At 43.6% G+C, this 18,766-nt stretch overlaps 1 protein-coding gene across 7 annotated transcripts in view; it reads left to right on the forward strand.

The window, feature by feature from the left end:
- SCLY (selenocysteine lyase) overlaps positions 1-18,766 on the forward strand; it is a 33,422-nt gene that overhangs the window by 2,181 nt on the left and 12,475 nt on the right. For 2 of the 7 annotated variants that reach the window (XM_059393822.1, XM_059393817.1), the window contains exons 2-5: positions 910-1,025; positions 5,983-6,083; positions 10,654-10,834; positions 18,210-18,337. In XM_059393822.1, the coding sequence (XP_059249805.1) occupies positions 910-1,025; positions 5,983-6,083; positions 10,654-10,834; positions 18,210-18,337 (526 nt within the window). Of the gene's footprint in view, positions 1-909; positions 1,026-5,450; positions 5,549-5,982; positions 6,084-10,653; positions 10,835-18,209; positions 18,338-18,766 lie in introns of those variants that run through there. The other 5 variants (XM_059393820.1, XM_059393821.1, XM_059393818.1 and 2 more) reach the window with 5 other exon arrangements.

The raw sequence follows: 18,766 nt of genomic DNA on the forward strand, positions 1-18,766 counted from the left end.
CCATGGAGAGACAGAGGAAGGAGGAAGGGGACTGGGGGCTCTAATTTTACTTAGAGCTACAGGGAGCTTCACAAGAAAGTCAAGAGGCAACAAAGACCTAAGAAGGAAAGTGGGGTGGGGGCGCGGTCATGCCAGGTGCTGGAAACTGAAAGTGGGAGGGGAGAAGTAGGCCTGCCCAGGGTCAGGGAGCAAAGAGGAGGGTGTGGGCAGGAATGGGTGCCTAGATCACCTGAGCCTTCCACCAGCCCAGAGATTATAGAGAAATAAAGAAAAACTACCAATGAAGTTAGGAAGCCCTCGGGAAGGTGCAGCTCCCTAAGTGCTCATGTTTTCCCCTCCTTCCGTCTGGAGGCAAGGAGCCGATCTGTCCTTCAGAGCCCTTGGGGAGACTTTGAGGCTCAGGGGCCATTGATCCTACCAAGGGGTGGAAAGAACTTTTGAAAATCTAAATGGAGGGGCGCCTGGGTGGCTCAGTGGGTCAAAGTCTCTGCCTTTGACTCAGGTCATGATCTCTGGGTCCTGGGATCGAGCCCCGAATAGGGCTCTCTGCTCAGCAGGGAGCCTGCTTCCCCCTGCCTCTCTGCCTACTTGTGATCTCCTTCTCTCTGTCAAATAAATAAATAAAATCTTAAAAAAAAAAAAAAAAGAAAAGAAAATCTAAGTGGATGGTCTAGCGATTATATAAAGGAAACTAGCAAATATTAGATTATTGGAAATTACGCATATTTTTTCCATAATTCATGAAGATTTGGGGATGTCCAAGTGCAGTTTGTGGAATGCTGCGTGGTGTTAATTCAGAAAAGTATCTTGACCTTGACGACGTTTGCTCTCTTAAGCTGACAGAGTGCAGCTGTGCTCCCATACTCCATCTCCTTGTCCATAACAGGCACATCTGTGTTTTCTTTCCAGCAGGAAAGTTTATATGGACTATAATGCAACCACCCCCCTTGAGCCAGAAGTCATCCAGGCCATGACCGAGGCCATGAGGGAAGCCTGGGGAAATCCCAGCAGTCCTTACCCAGCAGGTAATCCTAGAAGGTGCTCACAGATCCGGAGATGTGGGGGAGGTGGGCGGAGGCAGTTTTAGAGAAATTGTACACCACCTGTGATCACTTGCTTTTGAATAGATTTTCTGTAAATACAAACCTTAGGTAAAAATTTTTGTGGGTTAGTTTTCAGAGAAGTCCAAATTTGAACATGGAGCCTGTTGATAGCATAAACTTTCGTTTTTAATACACTGCCCCATCCTCCTTGCCCAGATGAAAAAGATGTCTTATTAAGAGCTATTTGTAATAACAGTACCCATTAAAACCCTTTCATGTATCTGTCTCAGTGGTTCCTTGAAAAATTTGCAAAATAGATCTTTGAAATCATCAGGACTGCATATAATCCTGGCCTTTTTTTTTTTTTTTTTTAAGATTATTTATTTATTTATTTGACAGAGAGAGATGACAAGCAGGCAGAGAGGCAGGCAGAGAGAGAGAGGAGGAAGCAGGCTCCCTGCTGAGCAGAGAGCCTGATGTGGGGCTCGATCCCAGGACCCCGGGATCATGACCTGAGCGGAAGGCAGCGGCTTAACCCACTGAGCCACCCAGGCGCCCCCTGGCCTTTTTTTTTTAAAGTGAAAATTAGTTTAAAATTCTTTATTTTCATTATAATAAATTCTTATTTCTCATTTATTCTTGTTTTAGTACAGATCATTAAATTGGCAGTTATGGAAAATTATTTACTTTAAATATGTAGTTTTATGTCACCATTTACGTTATGTTTTTCAGATGGCCAGCTGGCTGTCCCTTTCTTACTTAATGCTTATCAGAGATAATTAAGATAAACTGTCGTAACTGTGGATTGTGAGGAACTAAAAGAGCTTTCAGACACTGCTGTGAAGCCCTAGGATTTAATAGTACTTATATACAACTTTACAGACGTTCATGGGTTTTCATATCTGTTTAGTAAGAATTTCACAACTTCATAACTAAAAGCTTTTTCGAAATCAGGTTCTAGTCATTCATTAACTTATTTCTTGGTTTATTTGGTATGTTTGTTTTGGCCATTCTTCTGGACATTGCCTCATATCTAATTTTTCCTCTAGGAAAATTGTACTTCCTGATGCGTTAAACTTGAGAATACAGAGGGCAAGTAAATGCTAATAGAAAGCATTTCTTATAAAGAACTTTAGGAATAATGCTGAAGGAAAAATTCCCCTTCCTGACCTGATGAAACCTGTCAGTGGCTTTCTGGTTGTCCTGATGGCCTTCATTTCTTTAAGAACCATAACTAAACTATGCACTGCAATTCACCGTTCAATACTCAGGTAGAAGTGGGGGGAGGGGAAGAAAAAAAGAGAAAAGAAAGAAAATCACCTTTATGATAGATTGATTTAATTATTTTCACAATACCATGATTTAATAATGATAATAATTCCTTTGGGAGAATTTAGTTAAGGGAAAAATGTTAAGAACACATGGAAAGAGTTTAGATACCCAAGATGTTTACCACAGCTGTGCTAGTGAGAGTAAAAATCTGGAAAAAAACATCAGGGTCCGTGAGTCAAGGACTGACCACATTGAGTAGGCTGAAGCCGGGAGTGGAGTTCTGGGCCCTGTCAGAGCCGTGCTGCAGACTACAGCAACGACCGAGACATACAGTAGCAGCATCTGGGTCAAGGGGGAAAGCCATATTATGAAACCTGATTCGCAGTATGGTTTCTTTGGTTCTTATACCCACCTCTCAAGAAAAATTGTGTATGAGCAAATCTGGAGAATCTATTGTTTTGCTATGAGATGCAGAAACCTCCATGTAACAGTAGCTTAAGCACAAGGACCCAAGCAGGTTGAAAGCTTCTGCATCCAATCTGTTGTGATACTCACATCAGGGAGCCTCTGGAAGGCTTCACTCTATACTTTCAAGAAAATGAGAATAAAAAGACAAATGATGTTTTTGTGTTATTATGAAACTAGATTTGACTTGATTGACCCTTAAAAGTGCCTGGCCCCCGCCCCAAGGGCTCCCAGATGACATTTTGAGAACAGCTGATTCAGCCAATATTGGTTGAGTATTTCCTGCATGCCAAGCACTGTTGTGATGAGGGATAAGGCACAGGGTACAAAGGGTATGGTGTTTTCAGGGCATTCCTTGAGCCACTCCCTAGAGAATGGACCACGATGGGGTCAGTGGAGTTGGGAGCCTGCTAGAATATTTCAGCGGTGGCCCTGACTCAGCAGGTGGCCGGGCAGTGCAGAGGTGGGGCAAGCTTCTGGGTATTTTTGACGACAGAGCCTTACAGGATTTACTGCGGGGTTGGATAACAGGGTATGAGAAAGGCAAGAGCCAAAGCCTTTGGCCCTGGGCCCCTGGAAGGACTGAGTCGCCATTTACTGAGATAGGAAAGGGTAAGAGGAACAAGTTTGGGGGAGAAATCATGTATTCAACTTGGAGCAAGTGTAGTTTCAGATGTCTACCGGAGATATATGTATATAATCTACTGGGTTCCAGGTGGAATGAGTAGAGTCTGCAGCACCAAGCTGGTTAAAAGTCTGGAGTTGCTGAGGGGAAGAGGATTCGAGGAGCTGGCCAGGGCAGGGGGCCATCCGCCATCTGGATCTGGAGCCCTGCCCAGCAAGGGATGCGTAGAGGAGGAGGGAGCAGTCCTGGGGGAGAGCTGCTGGCATGGGAGCAGGCGCAGACCTGGATGTGGCACACGGGGACCTTGGTCAGGGTGGGTTTGGGAATCCAGGGACCAGAATACCTGGTTGCCAGTGAGTTCAAGAGGGAACGGGAATAGGGTGGAGATGGGAAAGGAGAAACGGGCCATTACTGGGAGGTAGTAGAGGGGCTCTGGTGTGAGAACAGCCAAGTGAAGGAGGTTTGGTTTAATGGATCATGGGACCCACGGGTGCCCCTTACTCTCCCTCTTATGTCCTGAAAGGCACATTTCAGAGTCTTCTCTTATGTCAGTTACAATTACCAACCACCCTTTACATTTAGTAACACCAACAACTTCAAACATTCCGGAAATTTAAGAGTAAGAAAATAGACACCTGTGTGTCTCCTACCTAGATCCAACGGAGTTGCCATATTACCTCGATCTTTGTTTTTCTAAATTTACTGCTTTTTCATGAACCCTGGAGAATGAGTTGTGGGCAGGGGCATACTTCCCATCACAAGGAAGCACCTGTGTATGTGTAAGAGAAGGGACTTTCTCCCGTGACAGTGCCATCAGCAAACCTGCGAACATGACAGGAAGGTCCTGCTCTGACATTCAGGCCATATCCTGATTTCCTCAACTGAGAACATTACTTGCTAAAAAGATAAAGACTGAATTAGTATCTGGTGTTGGGGGGAAAAGCCATTGCTAGCAAACATCCCATGGCTGGTTTATTTATTTTAGCTCCTAGGGCCAGAGTTTTATTTTAGAATGTAACCTCTGCAGAAAAGCTAAAATCATAGTATAGTGAACACCTGCACTTAGTTCCTTTACCTGAATCTATCATTTCTTTGAATCATTTGGAAGTAAGTTGAAAACAGGAAGCTTGGGCGCCTGGGTGGCTCAGTGGGTTAAGCCGCTGCCTTCGGCTCAGGTCATGATCTCAGGGTCCTGGGATCGAGTCCCGCATCGGGCTCTCTGCTCAGCAGGGAGCCTGCTTCCTTCTCTCTCTCTCTCTCTGCCTGCCTCTCGGTGTACTTGTAATTTCTCTCTGTCAAATAAATAAATAAATAAATAAAATCTTTAAAAAAAAAAAAAAAAAACAAAAGAAAACAGGAAGCTTCACTCCTAAACACCTAAGAACAAGGCCACTGTCCCAGCTCACAGATGGAAAGTTAGTCCAATGGCAGCATCTCATTAGCATTCTAATGAGATGTTCCAATCTCCTTGAGTATGCACTTTTGTTTCCAGTGACCTTAGATCTTAGTGAAAATGTAAATTGTAAGTAAATGAAAAGAGTGACCTCAGGGTCATTTCTGGAAGTTCTCTAACCTGTCCCCAGTGGACATGATTCTGTGTGTTCCAGTAGCTTATGTTCCCAGGACTTGTGGGTCCACACCCTGTATGACCTTCCCCTCCAACACCTTTAGTGGGGTGTGATTCACATGCACGGAACCGCAGAGAGAATGTGTGTAGTTTGGTGCCTTTCTTTTCTTCCAAGTAGGGTTGAATAGTAACATACTTCAAAGACTGTTGGGTCTATAGACCAAGTAAGAATGGAGTTATTGTCATAGATCCCGTCCTGGCACCTTCCTTTCTCTGCCACATACAGTTTGGTCCCTTCATCCATGCCAGATGGTGGAACTAGCTCACAGCTGGGCTGCGTGGCCCCCGTGGGACGGCAGATTGGCCCCTGTGGGAGGGGCCTCTCCTGTGCCCCCCGGGGGCCTGCGCTGACATGCAGCACTGCGCCTTGTGTTGAGGAGTCACGAGCATTCTTTTTGCTTATTTTGTTGTTTTACAGCGTGATCTTAAGCAAATTATTTCATCCCTTCACCCTCCTGTCTTGATGAATGGGGAGCAAGGCAGATGGCCACAGCTTCCCCTCTCCTGTAGCATCCGGTAAGAGGAAGCCCATGTCTTTGGGGATTTTAGGGTTCCCGCACGTCCCCCTTGTATCTGTTTCCACTTCTTACTAAGTCTCAGTAGGTGTCACTGAGTTGCTCCTATCTTGCTGCTGCCCCTTCTCCAGCTTATTCCTAGGTTGTGGCCTATTGTGTTCACATTAACGGAACAATGGGTCATCTTAGAATTGCCCACTTAGAGTTGTTCCTGCGTGTCTGGTTCTTTTTTTTTTTTTTTTTTTTTTAAAGATTGTATTTTTAAGTCATCTACACCTAGTATGAGGCTCGGAGTCTCCACCCTGAGATCAAGAGTCACACACTCCACTAACCAAGACAGCCAGGCGCCCCATGTCTGTCTGGTTATTCTTTTAAACATGTGTTTACTGGGCTTGGTAGAGTGACACTAATGAGTTCTCATTCTGGTTTCTCAAGGTAGGAAGGCCAAGGACATTATTGACACAGCTCGGGAGAACGTCGCGAAGATGATAGGTGGGAAACCTCAGGACATAATCTTCACTTCCGGGGGCACTGAGGTAAAGTTTCTAAACAGGCTTGTAGTCTTTTAACTGTCAATTATATGTAAGGTATATATACATGGTTCCTATTTGGTATTATTTTTTAAAAGAAGAGGTATGCTTGGTGTTGGTCTTTCTCTTTTGCAAATTAGCTTCATATAATTAGCCAGTATTTATCCTAAAAGTAAATTCCAGGTGGCTGGTAGGATATTTGTAACATGATGTGTAAATTAATTTCAACAGAGAGTTTCCCCTTCATTTTTCCCTGGAATTATCCCTTTAAATCCCTACTAAATTGTTTGCCTTATGAAGAGTTTGAGGGGTGCCTGGGTGGGTGACTCAGTTGTTAAACATCTGCCTTTGGCTCAGGTTATGATCCCAGGGTCCTAGGATCAAGCCCCACGTCAGGCCCTCTGCTCAGCGGGAAGCCTGCTACTTCCTCTCCCACTTCCTCTGCTTGTGTTCCCTCTCTTGCTGTCTCTCTCTGTCAAATAAATAAATAAAATTTTCTAAAAAGAAGTTTGAGGTTTATGACCCATTGCAGATGTACTTTTAGACTGATAGAAATACAGGCTTCTGCTCAAACAGTACTTTCTGTCTCCCTTTCTGGGAAGGAGGGCATGATTGTCACCCACAGGCGATGTGACTGTCCACATGGAAGACCCCAGAGAATCTGCAGCCAGATTATTAGAGTTAATAAGAAAATTTAGCAGTTATTAGATTCAAAACTCAATTGTGTTTTTTATACCAGCGACAAGCAGGTGCGTTGTCAAAAATCTATCTCTGCTCTGGAGCCAAAATGTGACACGAAGACAGAGTTTGGGGATAAAGAGGAACAATAGTTTATTACCTTGCCAGGCAAATGACACTGTAGCAGGCTAATGCCTTCAGAATGGCAGACCCACTCCGGGGAAAAGGCTGAGGGCTTTCGTAGGAAAATACAGGGCCTGGGCAGCCTCGATAGGAGTCTGGTGCATCCTGCCAGCCGGGTTCCTCATGTCTCCATAGTGGTCTCATGACCAGCGTTGGCGCTGGCCATCCAAGTCTCATTACTGAGTGTCGATGCCAACTTCCTAGAACAAAGGATTCTACAGAAAAGCAAGAGAAGGGGGTGGGTGGTTTCAAGAATGAGGAGGAGAAAAATGTGTTCCATTTAAAGTCAAACCTTGCTGGAGCATTAGTGTGATCCTTTCAATTGCCAACCATCTCTGCGTTTCTGTAGCGGTTTCTGGTTTTTACAAGAACACGAAAAATAACAAGTACTTAAGAAATAAATATTACAAAAAAGAATTTGTAAGACCGTTTTCATCGACTTGGCCACACCAGGAAAATAATAGAAATATTAGTGCACACCACCTTCAAAGAAGCTCTGAATAAATGGAGCAATTCTCCGTGCTCTCAGATCCGGAGACCCAGTGTTCTAACCACCTCAATAGATCTGTAGATCTGGTGTGCAACCTCAGTCTAAATCCTGAGGCTTTTTTGGTGGAATCTCACAAGCTAATTTATATGGCCAAGAACTGTCAAGACTTCTGGAAGATTAAGAACATAGTGAAGTGACTTGCTCCACCAGACATCTAGCCGTCTGTAAAGCTCTACTAATTAAGGCAGGTGGTCTTCAGTCAGGGACAGACAGTAGACCAGAAACAGCACCGTGCACGTGTCAGCATTGGTCATATGACTGGGTAGCCACACATCCTGGTTTGCTCAGGACAGTCCCAGGATGCATCTGTTGTCCTGACATAATTGAATAGTACCCTCTTATTCTTAACTTTTTCTGGCTCAGACACTAGATTTTATGATCACTGTATATGACTGAGGCAGCCTAAGAGAGCAGGAGGAATGAATGGTCTCCAATAAATGGTGCTGGAACAACTGTATATTCACAAAGAAAAAGGAAATTGGATTTCTGCTTCATAACAAAAGAATAATCATAACTTTGGGCATAATAAATACCTACTTATGAAGAATAAAATTTAGAAAGCTTTCAGGTGATAATATAAGCTTATATCTTTGTGATGATTAAGAACAATGAATTTCTTCTACACAATACAGAAAACATTAACTACAAAGGAGAAGACTGATAAATTGTGCCACCACCACTGCCACAAAACAGACTTTTACTTCATCAAAGAGTACGATGAAGAAAACAAAAAGACAAGTGAGACAATGGCAGAAGACATTCACAACGTTTAACTGACAAAAGACTAGCATCTAGGATATAAAGGCAGGTAACCCCATGGAAATATGGGCAAGAAACTCGAGTATACGCTTCACCAAGCAGAAGCCCAAACAGTTTCTATAGGTGAAAATACTTGGTGTCTTCATCAGAGTAAAAAATCATCAAGACACCTCTGCACGCCCATCAGAATGATAGAAATTAAGCATTGCAGTGGTAGTAAGTGTGGAGAGGACGTAGAGCCGGAAGCACTCACAGATGGCAGAGCACAGGCTGGAATGCCATTTGGGGAAAGGGGTTGGCACTATCTGGTCAAGTTGAGGACGAGAGCCTGCACTGGGGGCCAGCAGTCCCGCCCCCAGGGTGGAGCCTAGACAAGTGAGGCTCATCTGCACCAGGGCCAGGTAAAGACCATTCATGACAGCCTGAAACAGTAGTCCAAGTGTCCCTCAAAATTAGCACGGCCCAATGTTAATATGTTGTCACACGGCCACCTGCAACAGTGCACAGGGATCTTGAGTGACGGGTCGGGAAGCTGCCACCATGCCCCTGGGCCCCATGCCCACCCCTGGGGCCAGGTTCTTGGTGGCCCACAAGGAGCTACTTCGGCCCCAGCTGCCTGGTAGGGCCATCCTGGTCTTATCTGATGCCAAGGACCTTCGTGGTCCTCGAGCACACGGTTCATTTTCAGATGGGACCTACTGTTTCCCACCAAGGCCCCTGCACTCCCACTGTGGCCCAGGGCAGGGCAGCCGTTTCCAGGTTTCGGCAGCAACTGATGGACACGTGCGGCACATGGGAGGATCTTGGGCATCTCCATCCTATTCACAGTCATTGGGTCACCTTTTACACTGTCATCCATGGGGGCCTCAGATGGGATTGTGGGGACTCTCCAGCCGTGGGAGCCCCCAGGGAACCTGTCTTCTGGATAGAATGGCTATATGGGGCAGCAGTGTTTCCCACAAGGATGTGCCCCGGGACCTCTCCGGAAGCTGCCACTGGGTGGAGGAACCCATCTGAGTTGTGGGTCCCTGACCATCTCCTCCCTGTTACCTGATCCCACATGGCACCCATCAGTGAGCCACAGCATGGGCTGCCTTTGTGCCCCCCCCCCTCCAGCTGGATACTGTCTTAAGTCCTCTGCATGCAGAATAGCAGCACGTGGGCCCTTCAGCCCAGTGCAGGCTCTGTCCCCCTCATTGTGGGGGACCCCCAAATGCTCCAAGGGATTGGATCTTTACCGAGAAAAAGTTCGTTCAGTTCTACTCATGCCAAGGTCCAAAAGAGACAAAATAAATAGTACTGTTTACAGGTGTTTGCTTAGGAAGTCAGAATATCCAGAAAAGCAGGGGAATGATTACTGTACGTATCAGTGTGGGAGACAGCTCCGAGGGGGTGGAGAGGGGACAGTGACTGCGGGGACGTCCGGGTACTTCTGTGTGGGGCAGTGTCCACTGTCTTGATCAGGTAACAGTCTTCCAGTCTTCACTGCCTCATTTCTCTGTTAAACTTAGGTTTATATTTTATACACTTTCCTGTATATATGTTATAATTTAAACTAAGAGAAAAATTTTTGTTTTGTTTTGTTTTGTTTTTAAAGTCTTCTCCTACCCTGTACCCTTATGTTATCCACTCTGGCTTAGGAAACCAATATTGTTAGCTTCTTGGTGTCTTCCAGAGAGTCTCTGCATTAAAAGCAAATAACTATGTAGACTTATATATTCTAATCTCCTTCCCTGTGTACCCTTTCCAGGATATTTTTGCATATATGAGCAAATGCGTGTATATTTCCCCCTTTATATACAAATTGGGTAGAATACTGTATATAATGTCTGCTACCTTTTTTTGTATTATTATTTAGGAAATATATTTCTATTTGAGATCTTTGGATCTCTACACATAAAGCTTTTCCTTGATATTTATTCCTTGGTATCCATTGGGCACTTAAAAATCCCTTTACTGGTGGACACTGAAGGGCTTTCCAAGGTTGAGTTATTACAAACAGTGCTATACCTAATAAGGACCTTTCTGTACCTCATTTTGCTTCTGTGCAAGTGATAGGATCAAGTCCAAGACACAGACATACTGGGTCAGAGGGCTTATTTGACAGATACACCAAATGGCCCTTCATATGCTAGATTATACTCCCATCAACAGTGGGTACCTGCTTTTTCAATTTATAAAATTGAAAAATTCATAACATTGCTTAATAAGACAGGCATTAATTGACTGGCAATGAATTCTGACCTTTTTGGAAGGTTTTGTCATTGGCCATTCAGAAGCTGTATGACTTTGAGACCATTTTCCCTTTTTTAAACATTAGCCATGAGGAAAATGAAGGCCGAGAAAGTGTTGCCGTGGCTCTCCCCTTAGCCCAGGTCTCGTAAATGCTCTTTCTGCTCTCTGCAGTCCAACAACTTAGTAATCCATTCCATGGTGAAACATTTCCACCAAACCCGCCCCTCTGCGGGGAGCCCGGCCGATCTGTGCAGCCCGCTGGACGGGGCCGCGCCCCATCTTATCACCTGCACCGTGGAACACGACTCCATCCGCCTGCCCCTGGAGCACCTGCTCAAAGAACGAGCGGCCGGTGAGTGACCAGCTCCACCTACCACCATACACTGATTCCAGGACCCGGTGAATCATTTACCCTCCACTCGCAGCCTCCCTGGAGGTCAGCAGGTGCAAGGGTTAGACAGCCTGTCTGGACACGGGAGCCGGGAATGCTGCCAGAGTGTCCCCTAGGGAAGAAATGGGTCATCACATGGAGCTCTAGTCTAGTCTAGATCTAGCAACTGAATGATACTTAAGATTCTTGTGTATAATGAATATATACATGTGAAATAATAAGCCTATAAATGCTAAACGGTGCTTTTCACTTGGATTTTAAGGATTAAATCTTGGCTTCCACTTCCTCAGGTAAGAAGGACAAGGGTCAGATAGACCTCAGCAGCAGGGGTGGACATCAGTGTCAGGGGGCGAACACCAGAATAAATGTGCTCTTGCTGGACGACTTCAGCTCTGCATAAGAGGGGGTTCTCGCCAGTGGGCCCGGAGGCAGACAGCCCACAGGCAGCCTGAGGGGTCGGCCGAGCTTGGTGGGCAAGAGCAGCGGCTCTGACATTTCACTTTTCCCATGTGAGGAAGCCTCGAGACACCGGACACAGACCACGGCCCAAGATAGCTGAGGTGAATGCTTTCCTTGAAGTAAAGTGACTTTCCCCTCAGCTTTTCTGATCTGCCTGGAAACCTAAAAGTGAATCGAGAGAAAGTACTTATATAACCCAGATTAAAGCACCATAGTGCTCCATTTGACTGTGAAGCCTTTCTGTGGGTTTTCCTGTTCGACTACTATAGGAGTTTTTCTCTTTCCGGTCTTACCTAGATGCACTACATTAACAATAAAAACAGAGAGAGATCGAGTCTGATCTTCTTATTTCAGCTCTTGTTCCTTTTAATCCCTGTTGCCTTTTTATCCCCCTGTCTTTCTTTCTTTTCCGAACTTACAGGGAAGAGCAACGAATCATTCTTACTTGCTGTTGCATTTAACCTCCTGCTCAAATTACACAGACTTTGGGGCCCCTGGGTGGCCCAATCGGTTGAACAGCTGCCTTCAGCTCCCAGGGTCTTGGGGATTGAGTCCCGCATGGGGCTCCCTGCTCACTGAGGATTCTGCTTCTCCCTCTCTCATTTAGTGGTTCTTAGTGAATTCACCTACTTGTGTAACCATCATCATAATCAGTTACAGAACTTTTCATGACCCCCCAAAACTTTGTGCCCACCCACTGTAATTCTGCATTTGCCTCCATTTACCCCCAGGCAACCACTAATCCATGTCCATCTCTAAAGATTGCCCTATTTCATAGGACTTTCGTGAGAATGGAATCAGAGAACAAGTGGTCTTTTTGACAAATTTCTTTCAATTAGCATGTTTTCAGGGTTCATTCATGGTGGAGCATGTATGAGTACTTAGTTTCTTTTTATGGGTTTATAATATTCCATTTTATGTGAATTCCAGTCTCTATAAATAATACATTATTTACCCATTCATCAGTGGATGAACCTTTGATGATCATTTGGCATGATAACTAATGCCATTATGAACCTTTGTGTACCAGTTCTTGTGTGGATGTATGTTTTCATTTCTCTTGAACTTACACCCAGGAGAGGCACAGCTGGGTCACAGACTAACTCTGTGTTTAACCTTTTGAGCTGACTTTTGTATTCCCAAGAAGCTGCACCCTTTGCTGTTTTTTCCAGCAGGACACGAGGATTCCTATTTCTCCATATCCTTGACAACATTTGCGATTGTCATTATCTTTTATTGCCACTGTCCTGGGAGATGTGCAGTGGTATCTCCTGGTTTTGATTTACATTACCCTGATGTCTGGTGATGTTGAGCATCCTTTCATGTGCTTAATAAGATGAGTAATACTTTTTTTAAAAAAGTATTTTTTTATTTGTGAGAGAGAGCATGAGCAGGGGGATGGGCAGAAGGAGAGGGAGAAGAAGACTCCCCACTGTGCAGGGATCCTGACTTGGGGCTCAATCCCAGGACCCTGGGATCATGACCTGAGCCAAAGGCAGACACTTACCCTACTGAGCCACCCAGGCATCCCAAGACGTGTAATCCTGGCCAGAGGGGCCCTTTTTTTGCTCTCCTTGAAGTCTTGTAATGCATACCTGAGCTCCACCCTTCTCTTGCTAGTCTCTGCCCTATCCCTGGAGCCCACCCTGGCCTGCCAGCCCTCTCTTGGGCACGTGTGCTCTTTCTCAGTCACTGCCAGTGCTTCCGCTGCTCACCTGCGAGGTAGCTGGTAAGGGTGCTAGGTCATGACACGCAGCCCCTGCCTGCCACGCAGTTCTCCCTCCCAGCACTCCACGCTGTGCACCCAGCACTTAGATAATCACTAGATCCGGTCATGGTTTTCGCCTATTACTGTTCTGAGTGTTTTTTTCCTATTCCTATTAATCTAATGCTATCATCTTGCTGTATTCTGGGAATTCCTCAAAATTCCTTGCCCACAGGAGGATACCCCTAATTTAGAAAATATTTGTTCTCTCATTTCGGACCTTGAGGGGAGAGTGGATACATTTATCTTATATCATTTTGAACCAAAATCTTGATTCAGTCACCTTCATTTATTTGTCTGAGGTGATGAGATTATAAGAGCTTGGAGCAGTGCCTAGAACCTAGTAGGTGATTAATGAATGTTTGCAAAGTGTCAAGTGAGTGAAAGTTAAGTACTTTGGTCCTTTAAGGTGTTCTCATAAAGATAGTGGACTAGGAAGATCCTAGGATCACCTCGTCCCATGGATCCACCTAGATAACGTCCCCATCAGTGTAGATACCCCCCAAAGTGACCTGAAGACTGGCAGAACAAATTCTCCACAGCTAAACATAGAGAAGAGGCTATGTCAAAGAGGATAGAAAGGTGAAGACATGGTTGGAAGCCAGATGGACCCATGGAACTGCATGGTGGGGAGGGACAGCATGGGCTCAGTGAGGGGAGAGGAGTAGACCCCATCCAGGCACCCCAGGTGTGAAGAACCTGCCCTGGGAAAATGGATCTCCATAACACTGGCTTTGAAAATTAGAGGGGCCTCACTTCATGAGTTCTTACAATCAGTGGGGCTTAACACCTAGAACTATAAAAATCAACAGGCTTGGCTCTGGAAGAGCTGGGAGACCCAAGAGGAAACTGAGGCCCCGCCCTTACAGAGATAGTAGAGCTAACAACCCCCTGGAGATACAGCATAGAAACAGCAGTTTGGTCAACTCCTTGGGTGTATGGGAAGGAGATTTATTTACTAATCTCAGAGTGTGTGCTGGAGGGGTGGTGTCTTTTGGGAGACTTCTCCAAGAACAAAGGAGCTGGTGGGAGCCATTTCTTTCCTCCATCCCCCAGCTTAGATACATGGACACTTGTGGGAACCAGTGTAGTATAACACTCTCCACCTAGCTTGCTAACAGTGTACCCCACCCCCACACTCTTCTGTGGACCTACATCCTCCATCCTGGCCTGGGTAGTTTTCCTGGGCAGCAGCAGTTCCCTTCCTGCAGGGGACTGGTGCAGACCTTTCTGGCACTGCATGTCCCACCGCCATGTTTTCCTGCAGACCCATGCATTAACAACACAGGGACCAAACCCTGTCTACAACAGGCAAAGACAGCCATTGCAGACAGTTGGGACTGAAGGCAAATGCTACAATAGCAGGGTGCACATAGGAGACACCTCTGAAGCTCTAGGTTCTAATGAATAGGGAACACTGCATAGGAGAGCACTATAGGACCTGTCCTTCATAAGGCCACTAATTTCAAGAGCAGGAGACATAGCTGACTTTCCTGACACACAGAAATGGAGAAACAGAGAAAGTTAGACAAAATCAGGAGACAGAAGAATCTGTCCCAAAGGAAAGAATGGGACACAAACACAGCAAGAGAGCTAAATCAAATGGAGATAAATCATATGCCTGATAGAGAATTTAATGTAATGGTCATTAGGTATTCACTGGACTTGAGAAGAAAGTGGAGGACTTCAGTGAAACCCTCAATAAAGAGAAAACATTAAAAAGAACCAAGAGGAGATGAAAAACTCAGTAACTTAAAAATACACTAGAGGGGATAAATAGCAGACTAGAGGAAGTAGAAGAATGGGTCAGTGACCTGGAGGACAAACTGAACATAAGCGAGAGAAAAGAATAATATAAAATGAACATAGATTAAGGGAACTCAGCAACACCATCAGGAGTAATGACATTGGCATTGTAGGGAATCCCAGAAGAACAAGAGAGAGAAAAGGGGACAGAAAATGTACTTGAAGAAATAATAGCTAAAAACTTCCCAATCTGGGAGAGGAAACAGAAATCCAGATCCAGGAGACAGACAGCTCCCACCAAATCAACGTAAGTAGGTCCACACCAAGATACATAGCGTTTAAAATGACAAAAAAGTAGTGATAAAGAGATAATTGTAAAAGCAACAAGATGAAACAGTTACATACCAGGGAAACCCAATCAGGCTGTGAGCTGATTTTTCTGCAGAAATTTTGCAGGCCAGAAGAGAGTGGCATGATACCTTCAAAGTGCTGAAAGAAAAAATCCTGCAGCCAAACAAATCTCTATCCAGCAAGTCTATCATTCAGAATAAAAAGAGAGATAGGGTTTCACAGACAAACAAAAGTTAAAAGAATTCACTAGCACCTAACCAGCCCTATAAGAAATTTTAAAGGGGAGGAGACTGAGACTCTCTTTGTAGAAAAGAAAAACCATAAATACGAATAAGAAAAGTAGGAAGCACAAAAGCAGTAAATTAAGTATATATATAAAAACCAGTCAAAGGATTCATAAAATAAAAGGATGTAAAGTATGATGCCACATACCTAGAATGTGTGGGGGAGAGGAGGGAAAATTTAGTGATTTAAGAATGAGTTCAACCATCAACTTATTACAAACTGCTATTATGCATAAGATGTTATATTTAAACCTAATTATAACCACAAATCAAAAACCATTAGTAGGTATGCAAAAAATAAACAGTACTAAAAGTCCTAGCCACAGCAATCAGACAAAAAAAAAAAAAAAAAAAAAAGAAAGAAAGAAAAGTCATCTAAGTTGGTAAGGAAGAAGTAAAATTTTCACTGTTTGCAGTCGACATGATACTCTATATAGAGAACACTAACAACTCTACCAAAAAACTACTAGAACTGATGAACAAATTCAGTAAAGTCGTGGAATACAAAATACAGAATCCCATAGCATTTCTATATACTAATAATGAAGCAGCAGGAGGAAAAATGAAGAAAACAGTCTCATTTACAATCGCACCAAAAATGGTAAGATACCGGGCGCCTGGGTGGCTCAGTGGGTTAAGCCGCTGCCTTCGGCTCAGGTCATGATCTCAGGGTCCTGGGATCGAGTCCTGCATCGGGCTCTCTGCTCAGCAGGGAGCCTGCTTCCTCCTCTCTCTCTCTCTCTGCCTGCATCTCTGCCTACTTGTGATCTCTCTCTCTGTCAAATAAATAAATAAATAAAATCTTTAAAAAAAAAAATGGTAAGATACCTAGGAATAAACCTGACTAAAGAGGTAAAAGACCTGTACTCTGAAAACTAAAGTTGATGAAAGAAATTGAAAATGACACAAATGGAAAGGCAGTCCATGCTCATGAATTGGGAAAACAAATTTGTTAAAATGTCCGTACTTCCCAAAGCAATCTACAGATTTAATGCAATCTCTATCAAAATACCAATAGCATTTTTCACAGAACTAAAAAAGACAATCCTAAAATTTGTATGGAACCGCAAAAGACCCCAAATAGCCAAAGGAATCCTGAAAAAGAAGAACAAAACCAGAGGTAACACAATCCCAGATTTCAAGATACACTACAAAGTTGAAATAATCAAAACAGTATGGTACTGGCACAAAAATACACACATAGATTTATGGAACAGAATAGAAACCCCAGAAATAAACCCACAACTGTATGGTCAATTAATCTTCAATAAAGCAGGAAAGAATATGCAATGGGAAAAAGACAGTCTCTTCAACAAATGGTGTTGGGGAAACTGGACAGCTACATGCAAAAGAATGACACTGGTCCACTTTCTTACACCCTATACAAAAATAAACTCAAAATGGATTAAAGACCTAAATGTGAGACTCAAACATACAAATCCTAGAAGAGAGAGCAGTCAGTAATTTCTTTGACATTGGCATAGCAGCTTCTTTCAAGATAGCCTCTTTAGGCAAGAAAAACAAAAGCAAAAATAAACTGTTGGGACTACACCAAAATAAAAAGCTTTTGCACAGCAAAGGAAACAATCAACAAAACGAAAAGACAACCTACTGAACAGAAGGAGGTATTTGCAAATGATATCTGATAAAATGTTAATATCCAAAATATACAAAGAACTCATACAATTCAACACCAAAAAAACCCCAAATAATCCAATTAAAACAATGAACAGACATTTTTCTAAAAAGGACATCCAGATGGCCAACAGACAGATGAAAATATACTTAATGTCACTCATCATCAGGGAAATGCAAATCAAAACTACAATGATATATCACCTCACATCTGTCAGAATAGCTAATATCAAAGACACAAGAAACAAGGTTGGCAAGAATGTGGAGCAAAAAGAAAACTTGTGTATTGTTGGTGGGATGCAGCCACTGTGGAAAACAGTATGGAGGTTCCTTAAAAAATTAGAAGTAGAATTATCATATGATCCAGTGATCACACTACTGGGTATTTACCCAAAGAATATGAAAACACTAATTTGAAAAAAGATATATGCACCCCTATGTTTATTGCAGCATTGTTTACAATAGCAAAGACATGGAAGCACCCCAAGTCTCCACTGATAGATGGAAGAAGATGTGGTGTATATAATGGACTATTACTCAGCCATAAAAAAAGAAGGAAATCTTGCCATTTGCAACAACATAGATAGATCTAGACGTATAGTAGTAAGTGAAATAAGTCAGAGAAAGACAAATACTTTATAGTTTCATTCATATGTGAAATTTAATTAAGAAAACAAGCAAATTTAAAAAGAGACAAACCCAAAAATCAGACTTAAATATAAAGAACACAGTGATGGTTACCAGAGGGCATGTGGGTGGAGGGATGGGGGAAATAGGTGATGGGGATTAGGAGTCCATTTACCATAAAGAGCAGTGAGTAATGGATAGATGTGTTGAATCACTATATTGTAGACCCAGAACTAATATAACACTGTATGTCAATTATACTGGAATTAAATTTAAAAAAAAAAATTTAAATAGATGCTCTCGTGAACTAAAAGTGTATTACCTCCTTCTGGGCCCTTATCATTTCCTGAACTTTTACAATAAATTACTTTTAAAATGTGGAGAATGCTTTTCTTAGGCTGTATCTAAATGAACTTCCCAAACAGGTTGTTTTATAAGATTAACCTTGGTTTATGTGTTTTTCCCTCAGCGGTCACCTTTGTGCCAGTGTCCAAGGTGAATGGTCAGGTGGAGGTTGAGGACATCCTGGCAGCTGTCCGCCCCGCCACGTGCCTCGTGACTATCATGCTGGCCAATAACGAGACGGGTGTCATCATGGTGAGTTGGTTATCTTTCCCCCCGCCCCCCAAAGATCAGGGAGCCTGACATGGTACTCAATCCCAGGACCCCAGGATCATGACCTGAGCCGAAAACAGACACTTAACCAACTGAGCCACCCCAGGTGCCCTGAGTTAGTTATCCTTCTAAGAAAATCTAGAGAGGAGGGAAAAAAAAGTCTAGTAGGAATGAAGGGGGCTCAGGCTCTACTTTATATTCTCCTGCATCTCTCCCGAGGCCTCTTCTTTTTCTTCTTTATCTTCGTTGTCTTCATTGTCTTTGTCCTCTTCATCTTTGTCATCTTCGTCTTTGTCATTGTCTTCATCTTCTTTCTTCATCCTTCTTCCTTCCTCCTTCATTGTTCCTCCTGCCTCCTTCCTCCTTCCTTTCTCCTTCCTCCTTCCTTCCTTCCTCCTTCCTTCCTCCTCC

Source organism: Mustela nigripes, chromosome 3 (assembly GCF_022355385.1).
Source record: "Mustela nigripes isolate SB6536 chromosome 3, MUSNIG.SB6536, whole genome shotgun sequence".
Lineage (NCBI taxonomy): Eukaryota > Metazoa > Chordata > Mammalia > Carnivora > Mustelidae > Mustela > Mustela nigripes.